This window comes from Nannobrachium achirus, assembly GCF_963921795.1.
Source record: "Nannobrachium achirus genome assembly, chromosome: 18".
Taxonomy (NCBI): domain Eukaryota; kingdom Metazoa; phylum Chordata; class Actinopteri; order Myctophiformes; family Myctophidae; genus Nannobrachium; species Nannobrachium achirus.
Window position 1 is genome coordinate 24,987,404 of NC_137825.1, and position 13,639 is coordinate 25,001,042.

At 44.1% G+C, this 13,639-nt stretch overlaps 2 protein-coding genes across 2 annotated transcripts in view; both read right to left on the reverse strand.

The window, feature by feature from the left end:
* LOC308303712 (BAR/IMD domain-containing adapter protein 2-like) overlaps nucleotides 1-13,639 on the reverse strand; it is a 93,632-nt gene that overhangs the window by 14,904 nt on the left and 65,089 nt on the right. Inside the window, exon 6 of the mRNA XM_080748186.1 lies at nucleotides 13,493-13,630. Coding sequence (XP_080604312.1) covers nucleotides 13,493-13,630 — 138 coding nt within the window. The remainder of the gene's footprint in view (nucleotides 1-13,492; nucleotides 13,631-13,639) is intronic.
* Nucleotides 6,823-7,698, reverse strand: LOC308302763 (enoyl-CoA hydratase, mitochondrial-like; the record flags this gene model as incomplete). Its single annotated transcript, XM_080747054.1, has 1 exon — nucleotides 6,823-7,698. One exon carries the CDS (start codon nucleotides 7,696-7,698, stop codon nucleotides 6,823-6,825), a length of 876 nt encoding a protein of 291 aa, XP_080603180.1.

A 13,639-nucleotide genomic window follows, 5' to 3' on the forward strand; every position in this document is an offset into this window, starting at 1 on the left:
CGCACCCGTTGACCCCATCCATGCCAGATTTTACACACACACACACACACACACACACACACACACACACACACACACACACACACACACACACACACTCCTTGCCTGCCAAACTACAACCTCCAAGGACCCCCGGAGCCCCAGTCCCTGGGGGACCCCCAGATGTAAAAAATGACCAAATGTGCAAAAATGACCAAATGACCACCCCAACGGGGCTGCTCACGGGGAATTCCCGGGGACCACCGACTCCTGGTGCTCCAGAACGGATGCAAAAGTGGTGGCGCCCTCAGTGGAGGACCCCCTGCCACTGCAGCGCACATAAAATGCCCTAACTCGGCCTAGGAGCGTCCGGGAGAGCCGGGGCCGGTACCTATTTGTCCGCCAAGGCAACGCGGAGACCCCACCCCTCATTTCTCACATGGCCCTATTCTAGCGCCACCTTCAGGCCGATTTTTAAAACACATTTTTGGACACTGCTCCTACAGTTTTTGCCCTAAAATCACGAATATCACTACACAGCATGTCTACACTCATGTCATCAACATGGATCAGGAAGATTTTGGAAAAACACATTTTTGCCCTATTTGTGGAGATAAGCCACCTACGGTCGCTTATCTCCCGATTAGGGAGTCTTACTGGTTACATGACTGTAGAGATACTGTGCGATTTGCGTGATTTTAGGGCAAAATCTGTAGGTGTCCAAAAATGTGTTTTAAAAAATCGGCCTGAAGGTGGCGCTAAATGGGACAGGTCCATGTTGATGAGATGAGTGTAGACATACTGTGTACCGATTTGTGTGATTTTAGGGCAAAATCTGTAGGAGCAGTGTCCAAAAATGTGTTTAAAAAAATCGGCCTGATGGTGGCGCTATATGGGACAGGTCCATGTTGATGACATGAGTGTAGACATACTGTGTACCGATTTGTGTGATTTTAGGGCAAAATCTGTAGGAGCAGTGTCGAAAAATGTGTTTTAAAAAATCGGCCTGAAGGTGGCGCTAAATGGGACAGATCCATGTTGATGAGATGAGTGTAGACATAATGTGTAGTGATTTGCGTGATTTTAGGGCAAAGATTGTAGGAGCAGTGTCCAAAAATGTGTTTTAAAAAATCGGCCTGAAGGTGGCGCTATATGGGACAGATCCAAGTTGATGACATGAGTGTAGACATACTGTGTACCGATTTGCGTGATTTTAGGGCAAAAATTGTAGGAGCAGTGTCCAAGAATGTCAACTAAGTATTATCGTCACTGTCGGGCAGAAACCTTGTATCGCCACATTTCAAATGTGTATGTTGGTTCGTAAATGAAAGCTGTATTTCATCATACAAGAGTGTCGCACAAAAGTAGTGAAAAAAGTGTGTAGCCTATGTGTGTATGTATGCTTGTGTTCATCAGTTATCTGTGTGTAAATAACAGTGAGTTGGGACTTGGGAGACAATCACCAGGATGTCTGTTCTGCTGTACACGTGTGTGTTTTGTTTTGTTTACTTCTGTGGGCGGGGTCATTTTGACTGCTGGTAGATTCCTCATTAACACATACTGTAGGCCCCTGGACACACCCTACCCTACAAACTGACACGCTAACAAAAGACCCTCTGAGGATACACACACAGACGGATCGCTGGTGGCCAGATTTTGCGAGAGAAATAAGCAACCAGGTCTATGAAAACAAGCCTAAAAGAAGCGACTATAGGCCATATTCACACCGTGGCCATGGATTGGGCTAGTCCCAGTTGTCCAACGCCCAGTTGTCCGACGCCCGGCAACGGCGACGGCGAAGTGGACTAACAGGGGCAAATGTACGAACGGGCTCTCCTACCGTACTGAGCCTTTCCAACAGACTGTAAAGCAAGCGATCTTCATCCCATTCATGCGTTTATTGTGCGCTTGCCTTACGGCCTGGGCATAAATATAACGATTGCATTCACCACGGCTTCGTAACTCGCGCGGCGCTTCGCGCCACTTGCAATGTCGTGGACAATAACTGTGACATATAACCATTGTATTGCTCATCAGTACGGTAGGAGAGCCCGTTCGTACATTTGCCCCTGTCCACTCTGGGCGTCGGACAACTGGGATTTTCCCCATGGATTGTGTCACCACATGGAGTGGCGAGTGGCGACACAACTGAGCCTGCAGTACAAACCATTGTAAAGAATGGAGCTTTGATCCCAAAATATGAGTTCTGTTCCACTAATTTCTTTTGACCAAATTGACAAATGGGCAGATCATCCCCAAAAGGATTCAAAAGACGGGCTACAATAACTGGATTGAAGGGTACATCCAAAAGCAACCCGCAACAAACCAATATTTACAAGCAAACGTTACAGAAAAACAAGCCCAAAGTCGCTTATAACAAGCAGACATGGCAGCACTGAGGCAGATAGCAGAAGCTGTCAAACAAGTCTTGTCTCCTCTCCGCCCCCCTGGGATGCCTGATGTGGCCACACACACCACAACGCCTGCTGAATGTACATAGCCTCTGGCTGCAGAATGTACACATCACAAGCTGACATGCAAAGGGTTAAAAAACACACAAACATATTGCACTGCATGTGTATCTAGTCCAGCAGCTCTTCAAGTCACAGGCATCTCACCAGAGTGAATAAACCTGACATTGTGCAAGTTGGACAACATGAGATCTACAGTATGAGTCTTGACACACTTTGGGCTGAGAAATAGCGTTGGGCTGAACAACAGCTTTATAAGAGAGCCCAACAGCACAGCGGTATTTAGATGTTAGACAATATGTTAAACATCATACACTACATACCTATACTACTGTACATACAGTATGCTATCTGTATATACTGTAACTGTATGTATATATATTTTGATTATCTGACCCGTTTCTATCCTGTGTCTTTTTTTCCCCTCTCTCTCCTGCTCTTACTCCATCTGTATCCTCAATGTTCTGATGCTTCCCTCATACAGGGGAGGCAGTGGCTCAGGGGTAGAGTTGCTGTCTTAGAACACGGAGGGTTTCCAGTTCAATCCCGGGCTCCCCCAGAGTTAGTGTGGAAGAGCCCTTGAGCAAGACTCTGAACCCCTAGTTGCTCCCGGTGAGCAGGTTGGTGCCTTGCATGGTTTCCTCTGCCATCGGTGTAGGAATGTGTGGGTGAATATAATGAACAATCTCTGTAAAGGAGTTTGAATAAAGGCGCTATATAAATGCTGGAGCGCGGAAATTATGAAAACGACCCGGGGGTAAACGATCGGCCTCCACCTCGTAAACGTGTCCTTCTGTAAATCTAATTATTCTAACCATATATATATTGCTGCTTAGCAGAAATTAACATTTAAATGTATATTTATATTCAAAGAATATATTTTAATGGAATGGAATTGACGAACAGATGACGGCTTCCTTTCTAACCTTGTGGGAGGTGTTACATTGCGCTGTGATGTAATGAGATGTGTTTGTGCAAATAAAAAAAATAAAAAAAGGCCAATCTGTCTGTGGGATTTATAAATATTGAATCGATGAAAACTAACAAGAGACAAAATAATAACTTAATTGGATCCATTGGGTCCAATTTAGATATGAATGGACCCAATGGAATGGACTCAATGGAATGGAATGGACCCCATACGGGTCCATTTATACACTCTCATAGTTAAATAAACACTGAGGATTGTATGTGCAAAGAGATTAGAAAATGCATAGAGATTAAAATTGGCATCAAATGGGGTCCATGGACTAATAATGCAAACAGGGGGCTCCTTGAATTGATAAAGGTTTAGAAGGTTCACTGCATTAAAAGCCGTTTACAGTCTGTGTGCAGTTCCTTTTTAATAATGCAAGTGTGGGTTTGCATCACAGCCTGCAGTGTGTGTTGTATAAGCATGTGTGGCGATCTCTCTCACATATGTCTGCACTAGTAGGCTATGCATGCAGCGGTGGAAGAAGTACTGTAGGTTACTCACATTTTGTACTGAAGTAAAAGTACCAACACTGCAATGTAGAAATAGTCTGAAAGTGAAAGTACTTATTATGCAGAATGTCCCATGTCCCAAAGTTTAAATAGGGCTGAAGTGGTTAATGTATATTATTTTGTAATAATAATCAAAATCTTTAAAGTAACTAGTACGTTTTCAAATCATTGTAGTGGGGTACAAGTAATTTGCCTTTGAGATGTAGTGGAGTAGAAGTACAATCACTGAAAATTGTTAAATCAATTTTAAAAAAAGTTAAAAAAAACAAGCTAACAACACCCTGCGATGCGTTGCGAGCATGTAAACCTTTTCTTTCAAAAGAAAAAAAAACTTTCGGTCACACATTACTGCAAATTCCTAGGCTACGTAATTAACACTTAATTAATGATGAATTAATGATAAACTCATACATTAATTCATAATGAATTTATCATGAACTCATCATTAACTCTTGTCCTCACCATTAACTAATGGTGAACATAAAGTGTAATATAACATGTTCAAGTTATTCCACACAAGGCACACAGTTCCACTTCTATGCCCAGAATGAGTGCTCATAGGAGGGTCGATCCCTGGTGGTCGTTCAGACACTGACCCGCCTCACCACTTCTACCCGCCTATGAACAGAGAAGTGGAGCTGTGGAATAACGTCATTAACTAATGATATATTACACTTGGTTAAGTCATAGTGACTTCACCATTAGTTAATGGTGAAGACCAATTAATGATGAGTCCATAATAAATTCATGATGAATTTCATGTGCGAGTTTATCATTAATTCATCATCAGCGAAGCATTAATTACATGTACTGCATGAACTAGCATGCTCAAGTAAAGTGTGACTGCAAATGGTCGTTAGACGCCAACTCCATTCAAAGATTAAGGCATACGTAAAATGAAATAATGTGAGATAGGCTGGCAGAGCATGCATACAGTATAACAACATGCTGAAGCCTGCAGCAGGGTTCCTCAAAGTGGGTGCCGTTGCCTGTTACCCATGATACTGTACTAATGAAGGCTCTGTTCCGTTTAGTGTAGTACGTGTCCATAGTAAGGACCCCCATAACTCTGAGAGTGTACACATGGAACCAAATGGACATTTGGTTCCATTTGTACGCTCTCAGTGTTACATTTAGAACCCCCTCAAGGAAACATGAGGGTCACTGGACCCCACTTTGAGACCCACTGGTGTAACAGAGTGTTTCCACTGAGCAATATCAGCATCTTGACTCTGTTTGACCAGATTGGCCTTCATTATTAGGCCCAATTTCTCTCCAATAATGGCTGCTGTGCGTAGAGCCTATTTGGCTTTAAAGTGGACAGGAAGCTCTCATTACTTTCTTGCTCATTCCTGTCTCTGAAGCACTACTCCTCTTGGGCCCCTCGCAAAAAGAGGGTTGTAACACACACACACACACACACACACACACACACACACACACACACACACACACACACACACACACACACACACACACACACACACACACACACACACACACACACACACACACACCTCTGATGTGCGAGGCTGCGAGTATTTCCTCTGATGCCATCTACTGTAAATAAACAAATTAACGTCAAACACAGGGAGGGAGAACGGAATGGGTGTGCGAAGGCGTAACACCCTCCGAGTTGTGTTTCCATGTGTGAAGAGTGACACATGCTTCCAACGCGCGCACACACACACACACGCACACGCACACACACACACACACACACACACACACACACACACACACACACACACACACACACACACACACACGCACACGCACACGCACACGCACGCAGCAGGTGTGTCTCACTTGCAGCAGACCTCTTGAAGAGATGATAATTGTTGGTTTTGATTTACTTTGTTTATGGGTCCACTTGGTTCCATTTATACAATCTCTGAGTTAAATGAACACTCCGGAGTTTTACAGTGTGCTCCATTCCTCACACAGTGGGACGGCACATGCGCTATTTTATATCAACGCCTTTTCGATTGCCAATTTCCTTTTCAGATGATAAAATAAGACTAAGTGATTCAAACCAGGAAAGGACAAAACATAATGTCACAATATTACGATATCCCAAATCCCAGACAATACCTAGTCTCACATCACTAGTAGTACATCAATGTAATATTGCCAGCCCTCGATTCTATCAGAAAGAGAGATGCTTAGTGATGAAGAAGAGTGAGGTCCAGGAAACTCATTGGTATTCCCACAGCCAACCTATAATGACTGTGCCACCTCGTCCCTGACCTGCAAAGCACTCACAATCAAACATGACTCAGACCACCCACTCTACCAAGACCACCCACTCTACCACTACTTTATATCCCCCTTCTTTGTGGCTGCAGGTATAGTATATGGGTGTAGGATACTATACCTGGTAGGTATCCTACACCCATGTGCAAGAAGGCCTGTTTTGAAAACCCCATTTAAAGTATTTAATTACTTTAAATCCTGTTTGTTTCATTTTGTATATATAGTTTAATATTTTATATATATGGAAGTCAAGGCTTGGATTTCCCAAAATTGGGCACAGTTGACACACTTACAGTATGTGTCAATGACATCATCGCCATCGACGTCAATACGTCACTGAAAGCATGCTAAATTAAAATGTTATAATGGAAGTCAAAGGCAGTCAAATCGGGCTGAAACTGCCCAAATATGGAGTAATGTGTCATAGAGATGTCATAAATGACCTGATGATACCGACTGGCATGAAGTACCGCATGAAGCTACAGTATGTATGTATGTTATTTCTTTTTTATAAACTTTTATGTTATGTGAAATAAAGTATATACAGAAGCATAACTATAATACATAAAATGTTATGATGATAGAACAGATTTCAGACAGCAAGCTGAGCTTAACCCAAATGTTTTCCACCCTACTTGTCTTGGAAGATGGCCTTTCTCTTCCGCACAAATGCAGTCATGCCTTCCTTACAATCCTCTGTGGCAAAGGTAGAATGGAATAAGCGCTTCTCCAACCGATTCCCCTCGGCCAAAGACAGCTCATAAGCTGCATTAACAGCCTCCTTTGCCATGGCTGAAATTAGCTTGGAATTGCTAGCAATCTTCTCACCACATTTAATGGCCTCTGACACCACCTGGTCCACTGGAAGAACTTTACTCACCAGACCCGACTGTTTGGCCTCCTGAGCATTGAGCCTATCTCCTGTTAGCACCATCTCCATAGCCAGTGATTTCCCCACGGCACGAGTGAGCCGCTGAGTACCCCCCGCCCCAGGAATGGTACCCAACAGAATCTCTGGTTGGCCAAACTGAGCCTTCTCTCCCGCGTAGATGATGTCACACATCATCGCCAGCTCACAGCCACCGCCCAGAGCAAATCCATTGACAGCGGCGATCACGGGCTTCTTGACAGTAGACACTGTGTTCCAGTGATCCAGGAAGTTCCCGCCATAACACTCCTGGAAGGTTCGGTTCTGCATTTCTTTAATGTCCGCCCCTGCAGCAAAGGCCCTCTCGCTGCCGGTGATGACGATGGCGCCGACATCGCCATCGACTTGGAAGGCATCGAGGGCCCGTCCCACCTCTAACATCAGGCCATCGCACAAGGCGTTCAGAGCCTTGGGCCGGTTCAGTTGGATGAAACCAACATTCTGCTTTTCTCCGCGCTTTTCCACCAAAATGTATTCATATTGACCACCTGTACTGAACTGGCGAGCAGCAGAGATCATGGCTGGGACTACTCTAGTGGGCTTCAAGAGTAGAGCAGCAGTTTTGCAGAAAAGGGACATGACGGGGGAGTACGGCAAATGTATCTGTCTTGTTTCTGTTTCTGTCTTGTCAAGTGCCAGTCTGTCTGGCACATCAATGTTTGTTCTCAATCTCATTGCATGTCCAAGAAACCCTGCCCACATATGGAATTCCAGTATTACACGTGTCATCAATGACATCGGGTTTGGCCAAATATGGAGTTCCACATAATCTGTATGTCTGTCAAAACTTTGTTCCACACATCATCAACAAGACGTCAATCCTTTGCACACCTAATAACTTGCATTTCATAGGGACGCCACATTAGACCCTGTCGTGTTTACTTTCACGTTTACCTCTCTCTGCCTCTCCTGTTTCAGTCTTATAAACTGCTAGTGCTTAAAGATACCTTAATTTTGCTCTGCGTATCATTAAAGGTTTATTAGTGTGGTTGCTATAGGCAACAGACTATTGTTCTAGGTCCGAGAACTTTTATGCCAGCTAAGTGAATCTGTTTTTTGTTAACCTTTTAACTGAAGTTATCTGGGTTGTAAGGCCAGATATCTCGGACAATATAATGTCCAATCAGACAGGATTGGTCATGCTTCACTTGAAATCACAATATCTGACTATAACTAGTAATTTAGCGAATGTCTGTCCGTCTGGCGTCCGCCGTCTGACCGTCTGTCTGCATGCTGACATTACTAATACTAAACAGTGTCGCCACCATGGTAACAGCCGCATGCTAAAACAATGCCCAACTGGCATCAACAATGCCCAACTGACATCACTGACTAACATACACTACTACAGTGCCCAAATTTGGAGATGACATCACCCTGGTGAGCCCAGGACACAGAACACCATATATGGGCATTATACTAACTATGGGTTAGACTTTAACATCAAGTATAATGCTAAAAAGAGCATGGTCTTAATCTGTAGAGCTAAGGAAGATGGGGAGCTCAGATTTCCTAATTTTCACCTGTCTGGGCAAACAATATGTGAGGCTAAAAGCACAAAATATCTTGGTCACATTATCACAGATACTCTTGAGGATGATGAAGATATGTCCAGACAGAGGAGAATGCTTTATGTACAAGCGAATATGTTGGTCAGAAAATTTCATCACTGTACTACTGAGGTTAAGGTAAATCTGTTTAGAACATACTGTACCCCCCTATATACAGCACCTTTGTGGGTGAACTATAAAAGGGGGAGCCTACAAAAGCTACAAGTAGCCTACAATGATTGTTTAAGAATCCTGTTAAATAAACCCAGGAGCACCAGAGCTAGTGAGCTCTTCTGCTCCTTAGGTCTCACCACATTCATGGCTCTCTTAAGACACCTGACATATAAGTTCATGTGCCGACTGGACTGTTCATTAAATGGATTAATTGTGCTGATGACGGACCCCAGCCGTAGCTCTGTCAGGTACACTTCTACCATCAGAGGACGGTGGCATGAGTGCCTCTCTTGATCTGTAACCTGTGGGGCTGGGTTATTGGACTGAACTGTATTTATTTATATTTATCTTTTTTTACATATGTATTTTTATATTTTTATTCTCTTATGTGTTGTATTGTCCTTACCATGTGGGCCATGAGCCTGTAATAAAGTTTATATATATAGAGGGGCAGACAGACAGACGGATACAACGGGTATTGCACAACTGTATAATATAAAGATGGAATTCATTTCCCTTTGGATTCCTCACGATTCGAGTCAGTGCAACCACACTTGCAATTTTTCAGAATTGCACCTTTCTAGTTTTATTTGGTGTTTGCAATTGCACATCAACACTACCAAAGACATACACAACTAGATCACATTCCCACAGAACTTCCAGGTTAATTGCTAATGCTTTATAGATATGAAATTTCAACTACAGTACTAAGTAGAACTGTATCTAGAGTCATACTCACGCGTGTGCGCACGCACGCACGCACGCACGCACGCACGCACGCACGCACACACACACACACACACACGCGCACAGTCGCACGCACACACACACACGCACGCACGCACACACACACACACACACACACACACACACACACACACACACACACACACACACACACACACACACACACACACACACACACACACACACACACACAGTCACAAACACACACACACACACACACACACACACACAGTCACAAACACACACAGAACACACACACACACACACACACACACACACACACACACACACACACACACAGAACACACACACACACACACAGTCACACACACACACAGTCACACAGAGAGAGAGAGAATATTGAATATCGCTTTGTTCTTTGGCTCAGCACTGGTGTCACCTGTTCCTGCCAAGCTCTGGTTCCCATTAGGTCCCATATGACGCACAGCGGGGACCTGGCTACCCAGATACACCACACTAACACACTCCATCTAGTACACATGGTGGTTCAAGAGGCTAGGAAAACCAAACGCTTACACAAAGTTAGTTAACACACTGCTGCGTGCACACATGCTAGTCTTGACAGCTTTTTAGAAACAGTTCAACTGAAGAGATGAGAACAGCGGACACAAGGGAGGAAGGTTCCACTACATTACTTCAAGAGGACAGGCTTCCCTCTCTCACTGTGTGTGTCTGTGTCAGGGGATACATGTGGGCTTTCATGCAATGAAAGCCATTAAAGCTCAAAGGAATGGCCAGGGCTTGGGGCGGGGTGGCCTTACAACGCTGTGTATCGATTTTTTCGCAACGACACGACAAGCCCTCCTCTTACGCTCCACTAGCTGCTGCGTCAACACTAACAATTACACAATAATTACCTCCCCTACGGTTTCAGGTGGAGTCCTGTTGTAGGGGGACCGCCTCACTCAATATAAAGCTGGATTTATACTTGGATGCGTGCCGGGGTCGCGTGCTGAAAATAACCGAAAGTAGCTATTTTCGGTGCATGACACAGCCGTGGAACAAATGGATAGGGGGGAAAGGGGGTATTTTTTACCACATTACATACTGTCAGTCCTCTGCATTTAACCCATCATAACTATTAGTAGCAGTGAGCCCTATTAATACAGTGCCCAGGGAGGACCTACAGTAGGGCTTAAGTGTCTTGCTCAGGGACACTTCGACACATAGCCTGGGGTCGGGGGGTGAACCGGGGACCTTCTGAATACCAGCTAAGGGCGTAAGAGCCACACGATTTTAGCCACCCTGCAAAAGTAAGATTATATTACACAAGCTTTGGTTCCATATTGTGTGTTATACATTAAATGACAGAATACACAATAAAAGTTGTTCTCAACTGAAGTGGAGGTAGCGTCCTTTGTCGGCAGGACGGCAGTTGTTTTATTTATCGTTATAGTTATTTTTATCGTGCCCGATGGGAATGACGTTTTAGATTTTAGACACGTTGTATGATAACATATAGGGACATGCAGAAGTGCACATTGTGTATAGGTCTATAGCGTTGCTGTCGTGCAAAAACGTGTTGAAATGCGGCATGTTTTCCCGTTCTGCTACTTTTGGTATTTTTTAATTATAATACTGAAAAGTAACATTTTTGGACATAATGCCGTTTCCACCCGGCAACAAGGATAATGCTGTTTGTCAGCCTCCCTGCAGGGTGAAAGACAGATGAAAGCAGGACAGCGCGTCACGGCAGATAACAAGCATCTCGCTATGTTGTATAAGAAGAAGGCCCACCCACTCTTTGTCCCATTCCCAACCTACAGGCGAGGGCGCCGGGGAGGCACACGCAGTCGGTTTACGCCTACGCTCCACCAGGGTCATTACCGCTACCTGTATAATGTATGGGAGGAATTTGCCGTATGCAATCGCCTCAGCCCACTTCCCCTGTCCTAGTTATCCACTTCTTCTATAAACATGTTACATAATGCTGCAGAAGTACAGAAATGAGCAAATTATATGTTAATGAGGAATGGGGGGGAAGCATATTAAGTGTCTTGTCGACAGTTTTTCTTTGGGTGGAAAAGGAAGTGGATCAGCTATCATTCCTCTTTGCTTCTAGCCTCTGCCTGTTCCATTCTGGATTCTATCTGCTCTAGATTCTCTAGTCTACTCTAGAAGACCACTGGGTCCAAACACTGGGTAGGGACCCATTTGTGGGTCGCGGACAAAATTGTTATGGGTCCCTTAGTTTTTTTGTTTCCTAAATTTTGTTTTTAATTATTATTATTTAAAAACATTTTCAAAAAACATTTTCAAAAAAGCAGTTTTTCATGATTAAAAACATTTTCTCTAAGTAATTTCATCAATGAATAAAATTAAAATCGGAGAAATTCCATTAATTAGAAAATAGATATTGAAGAAGTAGTGAAAATAGACGATCTACAAGCTCACAGCGCGTAGCTTCGCTCCCCGTGTTGTGAGCTTGTAGATCTGCTATTTTCACTAGTTTGGGCAAACGTCTCATTTCTCTTTTGGGTCACGAGCTAAAAAGTTCTACGCTCTGACCGTTCTAGACTCTGACCCTTCTGGATTCTCTCCACTCGTCCTGTGTTCCCGTGTTCTAGAGACTGATTGTTTTAGACTCTGCCCTGCCCATCAGCTCATGTCACTGGCAACCGCAAAATTCACTGATGACCACGTGTAATGAAGCTCAGATCCTTACTAAAAGAGCTAATAGAGATCTATAGACCTGACCAGACACGAGTTTTTATTCTTTAATAAATGAATGAAAATCATCATAGTCAGGACTTAAGGCGAGGATGGTGATGGTGATTAAAGATGCTCCGATTGCGATTTTTGGGGCCGATACCGATCACCGATCAACTGGAATCAGTATCTGCCGATACCGATATTCACGATCACAGAGTCAAATCCATAAATTCTTCTATTTGTTACTGTAGCAGCATTATATGTATTATATGTAATGATTCTTCTTACAAAACATTGACATTGTATATTAAATATAAACATTAGGAGATTGCAGGCTGAGGTCCTTTAGTATCCAATTCAACTTGTAGGAGTTGAAGCTGAGGTTACATTCAGTCCCACAGATAAATATTGTGAAAATAGCTGATCTAGCTTGTAGATCGGCAAAGCCGATAGAGGCAAAGCCGATACCGATCAAAGCCGATAGAGGCATTATCGGCCGATCGTGATCACTCACCGATCAATCGGCGCATCTCTAACGGTGATGATGAGCAAGCTTAATTTCCTCCTCTCTAGCAAGGCTTCTGGCCGGCTCTCTCTACCATCTGTTGGATGGTGACCAGCAGGATCATATTTTCATTATGCCGGCTGTTGTAGCTATGCTATGGACATTCCATTCCCTGCTCTTTTGCCTGACCAGCTGGCCACACAGATCTTCTTTGGACCACAGAGAGAGAGAGAGGGAGAGGCTTCTGACTGTCTCCCCATGAACTATGGGGAATCAGCTGATCAGGGACGTGCAGTGAATGTTAGAGAGGCAGGGGTTAAAATTTCTAAAGGGCCTTTTGGTGAAAACATCGAAAATAGAGCATGGATTTCTACACAGAGAGGGCAATTCTTTCAACATAAGATGCTGCATTCAAGTTCAGGAGAGTTTGTTGGACATCATATGCATTTGCATTTTTTTCACCATAGTGAAAACTGCATTCATGGTCTGGAGAGCTAGGGCACTTTTTACAGACAGATAAAAGGGCAGGGGCTCAATCCCCCTTTGATGTCTATGTGTGCACGTGCCTGCAGCTGATGCTCCAACCATCTGCAGGTAGCTGAAAACATGTCCTTCTCACACAGACACTGGCACACACACACACACACACACACACACACACACACACACACACACACACACATGCACACACACGCACACACACAACGCACACACACGCACCAACCTGCATCTCCTTGTCTCCATATTTGGAGGGGTGTTTGCTACCCTGGCTCTTCCGCCGCAGTTTCTTCAGCTCTGCCTGGCACTTCTCTAGACTCTCCCCTTTGCTCTTGTGTTCCATCTGGTACTTCTTCAGCGCGGCCTGAGTGGG